Raw genomic sequence first — 19,283 nt, 5'->3', positions numbered from 1 at the left:
TGCTTCTTCCGCCAGCTGCTGGATAAAGGCTATAGGATGGCATATAAGTCAGTCATCAATCTCATTATCAGGGGAGGGCATTTAAGGTAGCCTCTCCTCTGTTGCTTAGATTGTTAGCTGGTGTCATCTTTGTAGCTCTCCAGACATTTCCCTAGTGCCTGATTTCTCTGTAAACCTAAAATGTCTCCCTCTATTATGGTATCTCCTTTCTTGTTTTCTTCTATTCTTCTCCGACTCAACCTTTCTGCTCCCTCGTGTCCTCCTCAACCCTCCTCTTCTCCCACCATTTTCTGCACGATCAGATCTGTGGATTTTCCTCCAAGCCCACTGCCCTCAGGGTCACAAAACCAAAATGCCTTCTCTTATGAGTGTTTGATCAGTTGTATAAATTACCAGTGCCCACAGGCTGATAACCACACTGGGTGTGTCTGACTATTACCTACTGGTTATTCCTATAAATCCATTGATTCAAGAGCAAGTCTAGTGCCCAGACAGAATTAGATCAAAGTTTGGCATTGCTCCAGAGAGTGGAGAAGTTCTGAGATGTGGACCATATTGAGTAAGATACACATTTATATGTGATGTCTGCCCTTTCCACTCCAAAAGCAGAGAGAAATCCAACATGGTTTTATGTCCTAGAGAATGAAGACATCCAATGAGACAGCCCTTGGTAGAAGCTTAGCTTCTTCTCAAGGCAAAGGCTGGGAGGAAGTGGTAGGTGTGAAACCCTGTGCCCATTTCTGCTGACTTAGACAGGGGCAAGCAAGTGTCGGGGTTTGGAGGGGGCCTTGACGGTAGGGAAAGAGATCAGTGAATGTGCTGGAAATTATAAAGCCTCCTGCTACGTCGAAGGCAGAGGAAGTCACCCCCTTCTGGTTTTGAACTTCTGAATGAATTGTAAAAAATAAAAATAAATAAAACTTCCTTTTCCTGCCCGTGCAGTTACCCCACCATCTATCCCCCCTCCCACTTTTGACATGTGAGCGAGACCAGAAACACCAGGAGCCTTCTCATCCAGGCAGCCATCTGTCCACACTTGCCTGGGAGCTGAATCTGCCAACTCCCACTCTGGGACTCATGGGGGAGGCAAGATAAGTTGAGCTCTGATAAAGCATGCAGCCTCAGTTGACATGGTGGATCTGGGAGGCTGGGTCCATGAGAAATTGTCCTTCAGGAGGCAGATCTAGCTACCTCTTTGGAGGTGTTGACATCATAAAAATGACAGAACAGAGTGGGGAAAGGGAAACATGGACATACCAAAGGTTTTAAGGGGTCACAGCTGCAAATACAATCTGATTGGGATCAGTTTTCCTCTGCATATGCCCTCACTAGTGCCTCTTTGAAGAATTCCACATCCTGTCTACATGCACAGGGCTTTGTGGAGCTGGGGATGTGGTAGCAAGGCCATTGATTTGGAGCCAAACTTCTTCCTGGGAGTTCACTTTGAGTTGGAGAATCTGATCGTTTTCTCTTGTGAGATGGAGACAAAGTTCCCTCCCAGGGTGGCTGCAGACCTTTAAATGAGTATATGGAATTAATGCACACAAACCCCAGTGACAGGGGCTTCAGTGGGCTCTGTTTTCACTTCTAACATTTTCTTTGCTGAAGAAAGTCTGACCTCAGCAAAGCCTACTTATGCCAAGAGATATTCATTTGACGACCCCTAGAGATGTTCAAGGGATACACAAAGGTGTCTGAGCTACTCAGGCAGAGCAGGATGGAGACACACTCATTGTGATGAGCTGATCGTAAATCTGAATGAAATAATTATGTAAAGTATTCAAGAGCAATTCTGCAAGAAGATGCCTCATCTGCCTTGATGGCCTTCTCAATTACTCATTTTTAGTATTGCATTATACAGTTCTCTGGCAATAATTATTAAACATTTTGACTGCAGTGTGATATAAAACTTAAAAGGCTGATTTATTTCCTAGGCATTAGGCCACCTAGTATAAAATTTCCTGTTTATATGGTTCTATTTGTTTAAACCTATTTATCAGGGTGATTTTCTAGCACTTAGTAGAAACTGATGCCCCCTCCACAAGTGAAAGATGGAGGGTAAGTGAGGTAGGTCCAGCTATCAGTCAGGTCCTGTGTGGTGTGAGCCCAGGCTCTCCCTTGTGTGGTGTGATCCCAGGCTCCCCACTTGCTAGTCCCCACTATTGAATCTGTAAAGAGGGAGCTATGCCCACTTCTCATGGTCATTGAGATAATTGTGAGAAATAAATATGAAGTGTTGAGAGCAATGTGAGGTATTTCCTACTGAATGCTAGATCCTATTGCTAGGATTCCTTGGCTCTTACTCTTGGCAAATGAGAACCTTCCCAGAACATGAATATCATTCCCTTGCCAGGCTTCAGACACTGAGGGTGCTGAGAGACCTTAGTCACGGGAGGTAACTGGGTACTCCAGGTACTCAGGCAGGCAGATGCAGCCAGGTCAGGACTCAGGGGTACAGAAAGGTGTGTTATGGCAGTGCGTGGTAGGATTTGCTGAAGGAGGCAGAGGCAGGAGAGGTAGGTAACTTATCAAGGTCATTCAGTTACCAAAACAAAGTCTGATCCAGGTCTGCACAACTCCAACTACTGAAATCTCCCTCTACCACTGCCGGCTTCCTCTGAGGATGCCGAGAGGCATATTTCACCTGGTTGGAAGGAGAATTCTGTTTTCTCTTCCAGATTTTTCTAGACAGTGATCTATTATTTATCATCTTCAGAATTTCCCCCTTGGTGATTAACTTCATTTCTATTTAGCATCTTCCAGTCCTCATGCATATTCCCTTTTCTCTGGGGCCACACTGAGTAATCTGGAAGGGGCTGGAAAGATGTGTCAGTTGTTAAAAGCACTGATAGCTCTTCCAGAGGACCTGGGTTCGATTCTCAGCATGAACATGGCTTCTCACAACCATCTATAGTTCATCCAACACCTTTGTCTGACCTCCGTGGCCAACACACACACACACACACACACACACACACACACACACTACACAAATACACACGTGCATACAAAACATACATACAGAGTTAAAACATGGAAATAAAACTAAAAGAAAATATCAAGAGATGACCACTATACCCCTGTATACATGCACACACCTGCCCCAGGTCCAAAGGAGCTGCCCTTGTGCTTGCAACTCCCCAGCTGCACTGGATTTAGGGGTGGGCAAGCATGGGTAGTGCCCTGGATACCAGGTTACAAGGAGCAGACCATGGCTGGAAAATGTACTGAGATGGGGAAAATTGTCTTTCCCAGAATTGTTGACAGCTAACATGACAGGAGAATGATAATTATAGTATTTATGATAATAATACACAGTGATTCTAACACACACGGTGATGGCTTTGTGCCAGGGACCTCTTAGTGTCTTTGTTGACTGATTCATTAAAACCCTTCTAGCCTGCAGAAAGGGATACTGTCGTTACCACCCATTCTATAGAAAAGAGACTCACTCAGTCTAGAAAACTTCTGCTGACAGTGGACAGGGCTGGGGGCTCTGTCAGATCCTACACCTACATAGCTATCTGTTGGCAGAAGCAGCAACCCTCTGTCTCCCTTCCACCCACCACAGAGCCCTCCAATGTCAAGATTGGTGTAGGCACTGCCTCCAGGCTTCTGAGGTATAGTGGATGGGTCAGAGCCAGGTTTATGCTTGGGGGCATAAGGAGAAGTATTGCTGAGCCTACAATCTTTCCAGATTCTCCCACGCAGCACTCAGTCTCTTCCTCCAAGTGAATGTTGAGCAAATATTTAGAGAACATCACTGTGAAAGGAGGCCAAGTTACTAGTCTGCCCAGTGCACCCACATGTCTTGGTCCAGCCTTGCTGGACTGAGTCTGGCCTGCTGTGTTGGCTCCCTTGTGTACAGAAACCCACACAGCATAGACAACCGATTTAATCTGTCTTTAATGGGAACAGGATCTGGTGACTCTGGAAATGAGCCCTTGGTGGATTCAGAGGCCGTGTGCCCAGGCAGGGGTTCCAGAGGGGCCACAGACAGTACCTCTGACTGAATCACCTCCTGTCAGATCCCTAAGTGCTTCTTAGATGTAGAAGCCAGATAACCACTATGAGGATGATAAAATAAAGCAGGATAGATGACCAAAACAAAGATAATCTGTTGGAAGAGATTCTAGTGAGAAGGAGGAATTCTGGTGACTTTGTAGACGAGATAGAGGCTTCAATCTTTACTGCCCATCAGAGCATACTTGTCATGCAAGCATTCAGGAGGTGGGGCACGAGGATCTTGTATTTGAGATCAGTTTGAACTACATAGTAGTTTTGAGAGCAGCCAGGGCTAGATGCAGAAACCCTGTCTTGGGGGGTGGAAAAAGAGGGCTATCTATCCAAAGCCAACAATGCAAACCTTCAGACTGTTTCTGATGGATTTGGAAGACTCGGGAAAGTGTTGAGGTTCCTAGCACACACACAAAACAAACACAGCTTGTTATAAATTCCCCAGCACAGATGGAGAAAAGGCTACAAGGAAACAAACCAAGCTTTTGAAACAGTGGGGGTTATGTCTCCTTTGCTTTTCTGCCTTTGTAAATTTTTCCATAAAGATCTTCCTTTTTGGAGCAACACAAGCACAATCTTTAAATTTAAGAAATCTACATTGAAAACTCCATCATAAAAGACAAAAGTATCTCTCTTCCTTTCAGGCTTTTCAAACAAAAACAACAAAACAAGCAACAACAAATCTCTGGTGCTGAGGGCTAGAACAATGGCTGGGTGGTTAAGAGCACCATCTGCTCTTACAAAGGACCTAAGTTCCATTCCCAGCACCCATGTGGTGCTTGACAACCACCTATAATGCCAGGAGATCTAGCACCATCTTCTGATCTCTGAGGGAACTGCACAATCTGGTGCACAGACAAAATCAGGCAAAACATTCATACAGACAAAATAAGACAGAAATAAACCTTGCAAAGGCTCCTGTCATAAATTAGAAATAGGTATTTGATAGATGCAATTACTTTCTTTGGATTCTCTCAAATTTGATCCTAGGTAGACTCAACAGCAATAACCTACATTAATTTCACCTGCAGAAAACTAAAGATATAAAATGTAGCCACTAAGAATGATCACATTAGTCTCAAATTATCAACAACATATGCTCAACATTTTGATATTTGTTAGTTAAATGAATAGGGTAGACTATGTTTCAGCCATGAACTGTTTTATTGAGATTATATGTTGAATGGAAAAGAAAGATGATTATGATATATTGAAGTCAGAAAGAGTGGGTTACAATATAAGTGAAAGACAGGTTATGAGATGCGAAGTGCAGTATAATTCTGCATTCTAGAAATGTGTGTGTGTGTGTGTGTGTGTGTGTGTGTGTGTGTGTGTGTGTGTGCTGAGAAGATGTATACAAAAATGTCAATAACTGTTGTGGGGTGATACAATCACAAGTAATGTCACCCCCCCCCATTCTCTACCTTCTGGTTTTCCTATAATGAATTAATGCTGCTAATGTAGTAATAATAAGGGTCATTCCTGCTTCTGTTTAGGATATCTCCTGGGTTGGTCAGCTCCTGGTGTTGAGGGAATTCCTACTCTCAGAGATGTGGAGCATGCTTAGTTAGGAGACTGGTGCTGACCATGAAAGGGGAGTTACAATAGATAGGCTAAGGGCATGTGTGCTGGATGCTTCATGAAAACTATCTCAAGCCACGCAAGATGGGTCATATTGTTTGCACTTTGCTGGAACTCTGATGAGCATTCCAGAGGCTTAGCCCAAGTCATCCATCTAGAAAATGGCAGAGCTGCTTGAATCCAACCTTACCTGACTCAAAAAACACTGACTCATGTAGTTTCTGCTCTTCTAGCCCGACCTTTCTCCAAAGAGGAAACGCTGGAGGTGGGTGTCACGGCACTTCTTGCCTCATTTCCAGTCCCTCTCTGTAGCAGTCCATGCCCTCTATACTCCCAGCATCAGCAATTCACATTTAGACATTCTAATGCCTTGTCCTGGTGCCTAATGATCCATTTCACTTACACCTCAGACCAATAAAGACTTAAGGACTGTCCCCTTAAGCAGCCACTGTCACCATTTGGGGATTAGTGTGCCACTGTCCCTGGCAGGCAGGCACCCATCATCATCATTACACCCCATCAGGTCGCTGGGCTCCTGCATTGTCCTCTTAAGCACCTCGTGCTTCCTGCAGAAGAAGCCATTCTTAGTCACAGAGTCAAGTTTTCTAAACTTCTTGCCAACTGTGCCCCCAAGTCCATGTTGGGGACTCTGCTTCCTTGATGCAGGTGTTCATTATGTCAGCAAGATGGACGTTTGAATAGCAATCACCTAAGGGTGCTGTCACATGGACTACTTGCCTGTTGAACAATTGTGACTTCATCTGGGCTTTTATACCAAACACCTCCCAAGGCTGTGTTTGCTGCACTAGGATTGTGGAGTGAGAAGTCAGGGCAAAGAATCCAGATCAGAGTGAGGAATGGAACCAGGGTTAGACTTGGTAAACAAGTGTTTTGTATTTGAGTCTGGAAAGACAGATAAGTAGGATGAGGGAGGGAAAGACACCTAAGAGTAAAAGTAGGTCATGTTTGACATCTCAGAAAGACATGGCATGTGATCAAGACTAGGGCTGTGACCAGCAGAAAGTCTTGGAAGCCTGGAAAGCCATGCTGTTAAGGTGGCTTAGATGTGACATGGAGACTCAATACTGAAGTGCAATAACTATCATTGAAAAGAAAAGGACAAAATCTCCCCAATACTTGAAAGGGCCTATTCAGGACAGATACTCAGCAAGTTGCTTCAACAATAGATTTACAAGTGTTCTGAAAGTCAAACCTTGTGTATACACACAGACCTTGGTGGGTGCCTGTCTCACCTGACAGGCTGGAGACTGGTCCCAGAGTGAGACAGATAGATCTCTGTGTCTCTGGTAGAGAGCCAGTCAAGGAACCACCTTACCAGTAAACCTTTCTCAGAATAACTTTAAACTTGTAACTAATATGAAAAGCCTTGATTTGACCTGCATATAAAAAAGAAATGTAAGCCTTAGAATGTTTTAGTGATGTCATTAAAAGAAAACTTCACTTAACATAATACATTATCATTATAGAAGATTTAGAAACTATAAAATATAGAAAAGGAAATTAAAATAACCATCATTGGGCTGGAGAGAGGGCTCAGGATGCTCTTCCAGAGGGTCTGGGTTCAGTTCCCAGCACCCACATGGAAGCTCACACCTGTCTGTAACTCCAGTTCCAAAGGATCTGACACCCTCACACAGACATACATGCAGGCAAAACACAGTGAATATTTAAAAAAAAGATAAATTATAAAAAAAATCATTGCATCAACTGCTCACTGTAATAGGTGTTGATTTTCTCATCTTCAGTGTTGAAGAACTAAACATAGACAGAAATGAGCGACCGTCATTTAGATGGTGACTAATGAGGTACAATTCCCAGGTCCAGTAGGGACAGCGCTAAAGTGCAAAGTCAGTTAGGGTTAGGTAGCGAAGAAAGGGTTCTTACAGATCTAAGACTGTTTTGGAAGAAGCTGGTATTTTCTGAGGAGCAAAGTACTGTTGGGAGTGTTCTCTGAATCCAAGGAAACAGCCCCTTCTGTTCAATGCTTAATTACCATCTGGCCACTGAGATGGAGGATAAACAGTCATATTTACCTGAGGTGGCTTCCATAGCTTGGAAAACATTCTTTGTTGTTTCAGTTCTGGGCCAAGGGCCTTGGTCTTCTCCCCAGCTAGAGTTTGTGTCAGAGTTCAGGTGGACCAAACCAAGCCTTGTGTTGAGGATAAGAACCCAGACCAGATCACACTGAGCTTCGTGTTGAGGCTACAGTGAAATGACAATGTTAAATGCCTGGTGTACAGTAGATTTTTATTCAATATTTGATATTTTGACTTTCCCAGTGTGGTCAACCAGAATCCTCCCAAGGATTTTAAACATGTAAGGCTCAAAAGACCTTCAGAAGTTCTCTGTGGCAATGAGCAAAGGGAGTCCCATTTGTGCAAGTCCAAGAAACTCATATTGTTTAGAAATCTACAACACTGCAGAGGGGTGTCGAATACCCTTTTGGAAAATATAAAGCAAAAGTGCTATTTATGTGATTGAAGTTCTTGGATGTTTTGGAGAGGGGTGTTGTGTTTTTTTGGGTCTCCTCTCATATATGTGGTTCCATGGGACAAAGTTTAACTACAAAGAAGCTTCTTGTCTAGCATATAAGGGATGGTGCCATAGGAGGACTGCAGTGTAGAGGAAGGAAGGGGCAATCCAGTCAAGGAGGTCTGCACCCCAACCCAGGTTCTGCTATCCTAAGGCTTGGAACAGGTGACTTGACCATCTACCACATTGCAGTCGCTTCCCCAATAATGTCTCTCTTTCAGTGTCTGAGGGGAACGGAAACAATGCATGTAAAGTCTCTTACCAAAAGGAAGCACTGAAAAATACTAGCTATTACTAGTATCAGGTCATTAATGGTATCTAAGAAAACAACACACTAAGGCTTTAGAAATCCAGGGAATTGCAATTGAAAGGAGCTCAGGCAGAGACTGTAGCTAATACATAGACACAGCAACCTTGCAACCAAAGAGAAGCGGCAAGTTCAGTTGGTCCTCCATGTCTGCACCAACTGAGGATCAAAAACATCTTACTTTTAAAAATAAATCTTAAAACACATGCCAACTTATTACTATTTTCCAAACGATAGGCTGTAGTAATGATTTCCATTATGTAGCTATTACAGGCAGGATATGCATGCATTATATAGAGATGCTGTGCTGTCTTACACATTGCTGCCTGAGGCTGGCTGCACACATCCTTCTTAAGGATACATCTGCCATGTGCCAGGAACCATGCTAAGTGCTGAGGAAATGCACATTTTGAAAAGGCCCAGGAAGTGAGAACTGACCAGGCTTTGGCAGGATGAAGCACACAAGCAGAGATGCCAAGAACAGAAAACCAGGAGAGAGATGGGGCAGAGTGGGGCTCTGAGGTAGGAGGGCAGGAACAAACTCTATCAAAGACATTAGTCCATTCTGGAAGCAATGAAAAGTTGTGCGGTTGATTTTAGGAAGAAGACTTTAAAACTTTTTGTGTGTTTTTTAAAAGTTCCTCTGGCTTTCAGTATGGAAAAAAAATCAAAGAGAATATGTTTATATCTGTCCAGTTTAGCCTGGGCAATAATGAAGATGGTGGTACAAACACACAGTGCTCGCCACTAACCGGGAGGTAAACTAGCATGTGGGTGCGAGGGTGAAAACAATAGCAGAGACAAGGAGGACTCTGTTGTTTCTGAGCTGTGTAATTGGAGCAGGACCAGCTCAGAGGGAAAGTGATCAGATCGGTTATTAACAAGGTGGCTTTGAGCTGTTTGGGGGGAGTGGGGTAGGAGGGTTTTTTTCCCTAAATAAATCCCAAAGTAAAGAACTAAAAGATAGAAGGTTGAACATGGAGCTCAGTGAGGCTGCCAAGACTGCAAATGTCAACCCTTGACTCCTTCCACAGAGGTAATAATTAAAGGCATGAGTTGAATGAGAACACCTGCAGAGACAGAATAAAGGCGGATGGGAGAAGGTTTAAGACTGAGTCTTGAGCAGTTGAAGGCCAGTAGAGCAAAGTGAGGAGGCAGAGCAAAGAGAGAAAGAACAGACAGGGAAAGTCAGCATAGTTGTAGAAGAGGGACCAAGATGGAGTTAAGTCGTGCAGGATGGGGGTAGGGGTATGGTACGAACCAGATCAAAGGATCTGTTGAGTTAAGCATTGCAGAAGGTGTAGTTAGAGGCACTTCCATAGTATGAGCTAAAAATACACAGGACTGGGTTTCAGAGTGAGTAGGCGGTGACGGTAGAACGTTCAGTCAAGTTGTTCAAGTGATTTGATTATGGTGGAGAGAAGAAAGGTCAAATCATCACCGGAGGTATAGAGGGGCTAAGCAAGTCTTAGCTTTGGAATGGGAGAGAGTGGAGTGCTGAAAGGGTCACAGAAAGGATTTGGTTGCAGCAAACATTGACTCTGAACTAGAGAAAAGGGACAAGTGTTGGTGTCAAGAAACAAAACAGATGTGAGAAAGAAGGAATGTGTCTCTGTCAACACAGAAATGGGGGGAACAGAGTGGCAATGCATGGGAAAGAAAGTGCTTTCCAGATAATGGCTGGGTTGTTTGTTTCTGTAAAGCGAAAGGATAAGAGGGAGAGAGAAGATATTTTAAACCTCTGTTGTGACTGGAAACGAGACTGGGTTTGCCATATGTTGAGAGCTGGGGTTGGGAGACAATGAGACTGTACTCCACTGACGAGATCTCAAAGCTATGTGAAACGGCACAAAGATTTTTACCATACTAGAAAGATAAAATGACCACAGCATAAGGGGCTTGAATATATATATATATATATATATATATATATATATATATATATATATATTCCTTCGAGAACAACAACACAAGTAGCTAGTATATGTATAAAGTTAAGCAAGGAAGGAAGACTTGCTGTCACTTTCTAGATGTCAGAATATAGTATAATACAATGTGGGGGATGGTGGCATGGGGAAGCAGAATAGAAAACCCAGAAGCAAATGAGTTTGGGGGAATCTGGTACATGTTAAGATTATCCTCACTGGTTGAGAAAGTCTTAGTCTTGTTCATTGGCCCAGAACCATTCATAGCAGCTCTGGGAATGGGGGAGTGTAGCTCAGTGGTAGAATGCTTGCTGAACATGTGTGAGAGCCTGGACTTGATCCTACCACTGCAAAAAGTTCTCTTTTTTACTTGATTTGGATAATAAATTACATGGTCAATCTGCATGGGGAAAAATGTGGGAAAAAAAACCACAGAGGAAGCACCATTAGAAGTAGGTGACTTCTGGGTGCTGATTTGGCATGGAAGGAGCTGAAAGATGCCATACTGTCCACTCTGAATGAACAGAAAAACCTACAAGTCTTTTGAGGACCTGCAAATAAAAGAGGTTGCAGGGTGCTAGCGTCTGAGTAGTTGCAACTCGTGAAAGTTCGTGTGTGAGTTCCTGCTCATCAGCTTGTCTGTGACCTGTGAAAGATGAATTACTGGCGACTCCCTGGGCGTCCTTCCAAGAGAGAGAACTAAATATAAGGAAGTCCCAGGATCTTGTGTGAGTTTGATGCCAGAAGGTCTACCACACTCTCACAATGGAAGCTGAGGGGAAACTTCTCATGCTTCCAGGATTTTATAATAGTCATGTATTAGAAGATAGACTTTGGGTATGATTAGATCATGAAGGCAGGAGCCATCAGGAATTGATTCATGCCCCTTTACAAGAGGCCTGAGGGGGGTTATTTGTCCTCTGTGTGAGGATTTGGTGCAATGGCGCCCTCTGTGAAGAGCAGCACCTTGACCCTGGCCCCCAGTCTCCAGGTCAGTAAGAAATACACCACTAGTGCTAATTAGCACAGGCTGATAGTATTTTACTATTACAACCTGAAAGGACCAAGAGAAAGGACTTATTGCTGCCCCTAATATCAAAGAGGCAGTCACACAGATCTACAGAATCACCACTTAACAAAGACCTCCATGGGAACCTTGACCAGGACAGGAAAACCTGACCTGTGAAAGATGAATTACTGGGGACTCCCTGGGCATCCTTCCAAGAGAGAGAACTAAATATAAGGAAGTCCCAGGATCTTGTGTGAGTTTGATGCCAGAAGGTCTACCACACTCTCACAATGGAAGCTGAGGGGAAACTTCTCATGCTTCCAGGATTTTATAATAGTCATGTATTCTTGTAATCATGCCTGATGGTAGGAGGAGCTATGACAGCCCTAGGCAAGGGAAATATCTAGCTTTATGCCCCCTTTCCACCTGAGGAGGAAAACTGAGAAGCTCAGATGACTTTCCTTGGCTAGGGTCACCAGCTCACCAAAGGATGGAGACCCAGCCATGCACAGGACTGTAGACCACTCCTTTCCTCCTACATCCCACAAAAGCCCTATGCTTGACATCTCCATTGACCCCATCTATCTCATCTGTCTTCCAACAGGAAAGAATAATGTCCATTAAAAGATAAAAAAACTTAGTTCAAAGAGACTGCACAGTGTCAAGACAGAGTCCGATATGGCAGGACGTTTGGAATTAGAGCAGGAATTTTAAAACAGTGCAATTAAAATGCCAAGAGCAAGACATGTGAGAACAGATGGGTAATGTAAGCAGAGGATGGGAAGGCAATGGAAATCTGGTCCCAAGAGAGTTTACAAAGGCTAGCAATCAAGAACAGTCTAACAGAAATGAAGAATGCCTTCAATGGACTTGCTACAAGACGACATGGCTCAGGAAGGAATCTCTGAGCCTCGAGATGCATCTTTGAGAACTCAGAAAAGGAAAAATAGAGAGAAAATGGCAAGTACAGTATCTAAGAAAATGAGGGAAGACACAGTATCGAAGAATTTTGGATGAGAACAAAAGTTACAAAATGTGTATAATGAGAATATAAGCAAGTGGAACAAAGAAGAAAAGGAAAGAGAACAACTTACAAATTAAAGTTAGGTACCACATCCCAGACCTAGAAAGCAGAAATAGCAAGTTCTAGGCCAGCCTGTGCTAAATAACTAGATTCTATCTTAACAAACAAACAAAGCCAAAATAACAAAACAAAGGAAAGTAGAAAATAAGGAAAGAATGGAGGGCAATAACATGTTTTAAATGTTGAGAGAGGGAAGGAACAAAGGAGGGAGAAGGACAGAGACAGAGAGAAAACAGAACTCCAAACCTAGAATTCTGTACCCTGTAAAATTATCCTTAAAAAGTAAAGAAATAAAGGCTTTCTCATACAAATAAAAGTTGAAGGAGTTTGTTTCCAGCTAAAATTACATCTCTAAAAATGGTTTTCAAAAGATATTCAGAGGGAAGGCAAATAATATAGCCTAAAAGAACATAGGAAAACAAATGTGAAGACAAAAAAAATCTCACTTTTCTTTGTCTTAATTGATCTAACAGGTGACAACTTGTTCAGAATAAAATCAGCAATGTACTCGATGTGTGTGTGTACCAGGTGCTCATATGCAAGCTATGTTTAAATGAAATGAATGACAATGACATAAAGGATGGGAGAAGGAATTGGGAACACTTCGTTATTATAGGACACTTAGAGTACTGTGAGGTAGTCTGCTGTAATTTGAAGGTAGATTTTGATTAACTCTAAATGTGTGCTGAAAATTGTATTATATCCATTGAAAACAGGGTTTTTATTTTTATTTTTGGTGTATGCGGTATGAGTGCATGCATGTGTCCACGTGTGTTTTCATGCACACACATGTACAAGTGCCCATACATGCACATGTGGGGAAGTCGGGTGTCTACTCTCCACCTTATATTCTTGCCAGTGTTTCTCATTTTGATCTAGAGCTCTCCATTGCAGATAGACTGGCTGGCCAGCAAGCCCTGGGAGCCATCTATCTATGTGTTCTCCTAGCTAAGCTTACAGATGTGTGTGTTAGGTATCTGAACTCAGGTCCTAACCCTTTTAAAGAAATGTTCTTACCCATTGATCTATCTCTCCCAATAGCCCCCCCCAATGTTTTTTTAAAAAATTAAAACTGTTTTTCTAAGAGAGGAAAGAAAATGGAATAAAGTATGTGCAATATTGGCTTGATATAGTCATAAAAGTAAGAAAAAGAGTGAATGAGAAAAATGGGCAGGAAGCAAGAATAATACATAGAAAGGAGCAATAAATATAATCAATTTGCTCATCACTTTGAATGTCAGTGGTCTAAACCAACAAGTTAAAACACAAGTTAAAAGACAGAGGTCATGAGAGAAGGATACTCTATGCTAGTGCTGACAAAAAAAGAAAAACAGCAGGGAGTATCTTGTTATGGGACTTTCAGTCCAAGATAACATCAGAGTAAGAATGTTCATTGGAAAGAACATTACACAGGTTTAAAGAGGCTAGTTGTTGAAGAAGATCCAACATTCTTTCTATGTATTTGACCACAGAGCATCAAAAGCATTCAAGGCTAAAATGTAAAGGAAAAGCCAAACCTCTATTATAGCTGGAGACTTCAACACACCTCTAACAGGAGTGGACAGGTCCAGGAAGCCAGGGAAAGAGTAACAGGAACTTAGCTGAATTCAACAGCATCATCACCTGCTGACTGGCATCATTGACCACTTCACCTATTAACAGTATACTCCACATTCTTATGTTTATGTGGTACATTTGCCAAGCTGGAGCACACCCTGAGGCCCAAACAAGCTATCACTAATTTAAAAGAACAGATATCACATGATGCCCATTCTTAATCTACACAAGAATTAAGCAGGAAGCAAATAACAGAACTTTGAAAATTCTAAAACACTGGAGAGTAAATAGCCCATTTCTAAGAAGAACTTTAAGTACTTCAAATAAACAAACAGGAAAACACAGCTTACCAAAATATGTGTGTTGTTACAAAAACAGTGCTTGGAGGGAAATTTATAGCATTGAATGATCTTTTTATATAAACAACTAAAACTCAATGGTCTGAGGTTTTACCTTAAGAAACTAGAAATATTACAGCAAATGAAATCTAGTAAGTCTCAAATAAAAAGAAGGAATTTTTTTAAAGTAGTAGAAATCAATGAAATTGAAAATATGGGATCAGTAGAGAAAGACAGCAAGGCCAGAATCTGATGGTACCTTTTTAAAGATAATGAGTTGAATAGCCTTTAGCCAATCTGAGAAAGAAAAGATGCTAATTACTAAAGTAGAAACTAAAGAATGGACCTCACTGTATATCCACAGGTTGTAAATATTTTAAATAAATAATGTGAACAAACTCTTATGGCCACAGATTTTATGACCTAGAAACCATCCAATTTCTTAAAAATCATAATCTTCTAAAAGTCTTATCTGAAGAAATAAACCTATGTCTATTAAAGAGATCAAATCAATAATTACTAATCTCTCCAAACAGAAAACACCAAACCTAGACACAGTCACTAGTGAATACTTCCAAAAGGTTTAGGAAGAAATTACACCAAGTCTGGAGGCTCTTTCAGATGACAGAGCAGAGGGGACACTTCCTAACTCCATCTATTAAGACTCTGTTACTTAATTAACAAGACCAAAGATACTACACAAAAGAAAACTACAGATCAATAGCTCTTGGGAACATAGATTTAAAACTCTCAGCAGAAAAGTGATTAGTAATCATACCTGGCTGAAAAGCCTACAAACTAGAACTGTTGCCAGAATAAAAAGACATATCCACAGATGCAATAGTGGCATATTGGATGTAAGGCCCACTCCGTAGGAGGGAATTCTAGCCTGGAACTGTAAAACTAGCCAACTACCCATGGCTGGTGAGGTCATGGACCTACTATTCCCAGTTTCCTAAAACACATAATTCCTAATTGCATTCTAAATACATACACCCACAGATAAGTGTGGCTCTCACCCTCATCAAGGAAGCTTCTTTTTGCAGCAGATGGAGACCATTACAGAAGTTCACAACTGTTCAAAATGCAGAGAACGACTGGCCATGAAGTGCTCAACTCCAGTTGACACATCTACAACACAACCCCTCTACATAAGGCTCAGGGAATGTCATGGGATGGGGGCAGAAAGACTGTAGGAACCAGAGGACCAAGATGTCTGTGGAGAGATACTGGCTCCTGTATATAAAAAAGAAACTACACCCATAAAATTTCAACATGATTGCCTAAAGAAGACCTGGGTAATGATGTGCCAACATGGATAGGGAAATTTCACAAGCCTTCCCCCTAAATCCAGAGTTAAAGGCAATTAATGGCTGCTGATGTTACCCAATCCCAAGTGGTCAGCCCTAAACACATGTACATTTAACAGTCATCTGAGATGAGAGTACTTTAATTGGGAAATTTCCCCCTAAAATCTGGCTGTAGGCAGGCCTATAGAGAATTTTCATAATTTGTAATTAATGGGGGAGGGCCTAGGCCATTATGGGTGGTGCCACCCCTAGGCTGGTGGTCCTGGGTTCTATAAGAAAGCATGGTGAGCAAGGTAGTAAGCAATATCCCTTCATGGCCTCTGTATCAGACTCCAGGTTCCTTCCATGTTTGAGTTTCTGTGTTGACTTTTTTCAGTGATGGACTATTGTCTTAGTTTGGGTTTCTATTGCTGTGAAGAGACACCATGACCAGACCACAGAAACTCTTATAAAGGAAATCATTTAATTGGGGGTAGCTTACAGTTTCAGAGGTTTAGTCCATTATCATCATGGTGGGAAGCATGGTGGTGTGCAGGCAGACATGGTGCTGGAGAAGGAGCTCAGGGTTCTATATCTTGATCCATAGACAAGAGCAACTGTGTGTGTACCACACTAGACATAGGTTGAGCATAGGAGATCTCAAAGACTGCCCCCACAGTGACACACTTTCTCTAACAAGGCCACACCTACTCCAACAAGGCCACACCTACTCCAACAAGGCCACACCGACTAATAGCGCCATTCCCTTTGAACTTATGAGAGCCAATTACATTCAAACTCTGGAAGTGTAAGCCAAATAAGCCTTTTCCTCCCCAACTTGCTTTTGGTCATGGTTATTTCGTCATAGCAATAATAACCCTAACTAAGACAGGGGGTTGACCCCTGATGAGTTTCCCATGCTTCAGTAAATAACTTCCCACACATGATCATGAAAGCTAGTTTAATTAAACTCAGAGGACACACGCACGCACACACACACACACACACACACACACACACACACACACACACACACACCATACACCATGAAAGCAAGAGAGGTACTTGTTGGAAAGGATTTCCATGGAAGAAGGAAGGGAGATAAGAAAGGGTAATGGGGATTGAAATTAACTAAAAATTATTATAAAAACATATGAAACTGTCAAAGAATTAAAAATAAGAAATAATAGTAATAAACACAATTGGATACAGTGGCTATCACTAAAGATTCTTACATATTTTAATTCTACTAAAGGGTTCTACAAGCAGGCTTGAAGAACTGACTGATACAGTCTGGAGGAATGAGAATGACTACTACCTTGTTTGTAGTGTCCTTCTGAGTCACTGAGATTATATTTGGGAGAATATGGAGAATACCAATTAAATAGAAGGCATAAGTAGAAGTTACTCAGGTGGGTATTGCAGGAAGTGGGAAGACTTCTGTGTTTTGCTATACTTCTTCCACAAAGACTTTTTTTAAACATTTTAATCAAGTTCTAAAGCTGTAGCTCAACAAGGTTCAGTTTGCTCCAGAGACACCCTCCTCCTCCTCCACCTCTGAAAGCATGCACAGATGGTTGAGGAGCAGTGAGCAGGATCATCACCTAGTGGTTGGTCCCTCCAAGTTCTGGCACAATGTCTGGGCCCAGAGAGTACAAATGTGCCTCATCTTTGTAATCACATTGGCTGAGGCTCTCCTCTCTGCTAGGCACTATTCTGGGGCCTGGGATGAAAGGCTGCTATTGCAAAATGATGGGTCTAGGAATAAAATCAAGAGTCAACCCAGAGTCCCGGAGTTGATCTCTCCACCCCCAGAAGGACACTGCATTTGAATATGTTTATTTTCCTCTGGTCTTCACAGATCATAGATGAAGAAGAGACTCAATTTATGAGTAACTGCCCTGTGGCCGTCACCGAAAGCACCCCTCGGAGGAGGACACGGATCCAGGTGTTTTGGATAGCGCCACCCACAGGGACAGGCTGTGTGATTCTGAAGTAAGTGACCATGGATTCTTCACGCACCTTCCTGCAGTTAGTTAACAGAGTCCCATGTGTCTGTAGGAAGAGGTGTGGCTTCTGGGGCACTGGGCAAGCACTTCTCTCTGTCTTCTGTTTTCTAGATTATAATTGCATAAGGAATCACGAGTCTCTGTCTTCATCCAATGGGATGAGTCTTCTGGCCATTCTGTGTGTTCATAGATAATGATGCAAAAACTGATTAAGAAAAACACAACCCAACCAAGTTATAATATAAGCCCAGATTCTCCTTTTAGAATTAACATTTTTTCCTTTGATTCTAAGGATCTGCATTAAGTAAGTTTAAAGGCCCATTTAGATTGATGTTGCGAATTTTAGGATTTCAAACACAAATGGTCATGAGTAGATGGCAGGGCTCTAGTCCAAGCATCCGGGCCATCATTTACTTTTTGGTTCAGGATGGTGGCACTTAGAAGTAGAGCCAGGAAACCAGAAGTTCAAGGTCAGCTTCAGCTACATAGACAGATCTAGGTCAACCTGGTCCACATAAGGCGAGAGACCCTGTCTCAAAAAATGTGCATGATTTTTTTTCATGGAGGGTGGAGGCATGGACTTTCCCAACCATGTTCCTGTCCTGAATCCCCCAAGGCCTTTTTTGTGAATTTGCTTCACTTAGTAAATGTGGACATGTAGACCCACACTGTGTTTGGTTTAGCTCACCCCAAGAGCTGCGGATAACAGTACCTCCCATGGCTTCAGTTATGCCTGGCCAGTGGGAAGAAACCCACAGAGGTTTCTGGAAACACCTGTCCATTGTTAAATTTGGCCTCATCTTTCTGGCCTCCCTCTACCAGCACATCATTTCCTTCTCCCTTAGTTGAACACAAGTTGAGCATCTTCCCTCTGATTTCTTGACAAGCTTGCCTTTTAGCACTTACTAACACTGATTGTCTAAAGACTTAAGTTGTAGGAATTTTTAAAAATGAAATCGCATCTATAAATTGCAATACTAAGCATGTGCCAGTTGACATGTAGGCCTTGAGGAAATAACCAAAGACCACCAAAACCATTAAGAAGGGAGGCAGTGCGTGCTATGGCTGGCTGTGTCACAGCATCAGTTGTCACCAGTGGCTTTCAACAGAGAAGGGGGAAAGCCTGTGGTTGGTGTGTGTGTGTGTGTGTGTGTGTGTGTGTGTGTGTGTGTGTGTGTGTGTGTGTAGGGCGGGGAGATGTGAGGTCCCCTATGTGAGGAGTTTGTTGCCATGGGGAAGCTGGTGGCGGGCTGACTGGAATTGAAGCCTCCTAAATTGAGAGTAGGGGAGGTAATGGAGAAGTGGAGACTTGGCAGTCACTCCTGAGGTGCTGGTATAGAGGTGGGTGGCAGAATCCCATGGTTCTTGTCACAAAAGGCTTTGTATACATCCCATCACTCAGCCTGGAGACTGGGTTCCAGGATTGACATTCTAGTACCCAGATCCCTAATTTGTGGTAGCCTGGTTGCTCCACAGAGCCTGGGGCTCTAGAGAAGATAACCTGAAAACAACCCACTGAGTCTGTCACAAGTCTCTGTTCTCAAAGCTCTCGTTCATCTGGCCCACATCCTTGGTTTCCTTTGCTTTCTTGTGTTCACAAACCAGAGATATTTG

The 19,283-nt window shown here is 42.6% G+C and overlaps 1 protein-coding gene across 1 annotated transcript in view; it reads left to right on the top strand.

Annotated features, from left to right (window-relative positions):
* The window catches only part of Spon1 (spondin 1), a 277,092-nt gene that overhangs the window by 56,539 nt on the left and 201,270 nt on the right, over window positions 1-19,283 (top strand). Inside the window, exon 3 of the mRNA XM_027410130.2 lies at window positions 17,522-17,655. Within this exon, the coding sequence (XP_027265931.1) occupies window positions 17,522-17,655 (134 nt within the window). The remainder of the gene's footprint in view (window positions 1-17,521; window positions 17,656-19,283) is intronic.

The sequence above is a fragment of the Cricetulus griseus genome, chromosome 3 (assembly GCF_003668045.3).
Source record: "Cricetulus griseus strain 17A/GY chromosome 3, alternate assembly CriGri-PICRH-1.0, whole genome shotgun sequence".
NCBI classification, from domain to species: domain Eukaryota; kingdom Metazoa; phylum Chordata; class Mammalia; order Rodentia; family Cricetidae; genus Cricetulus; species Cricetulus griseus.
Note: the sequence above shows the minus strand (reverse complement) of the source record. Positions and strands in the feature narration are given on the sequence as shown.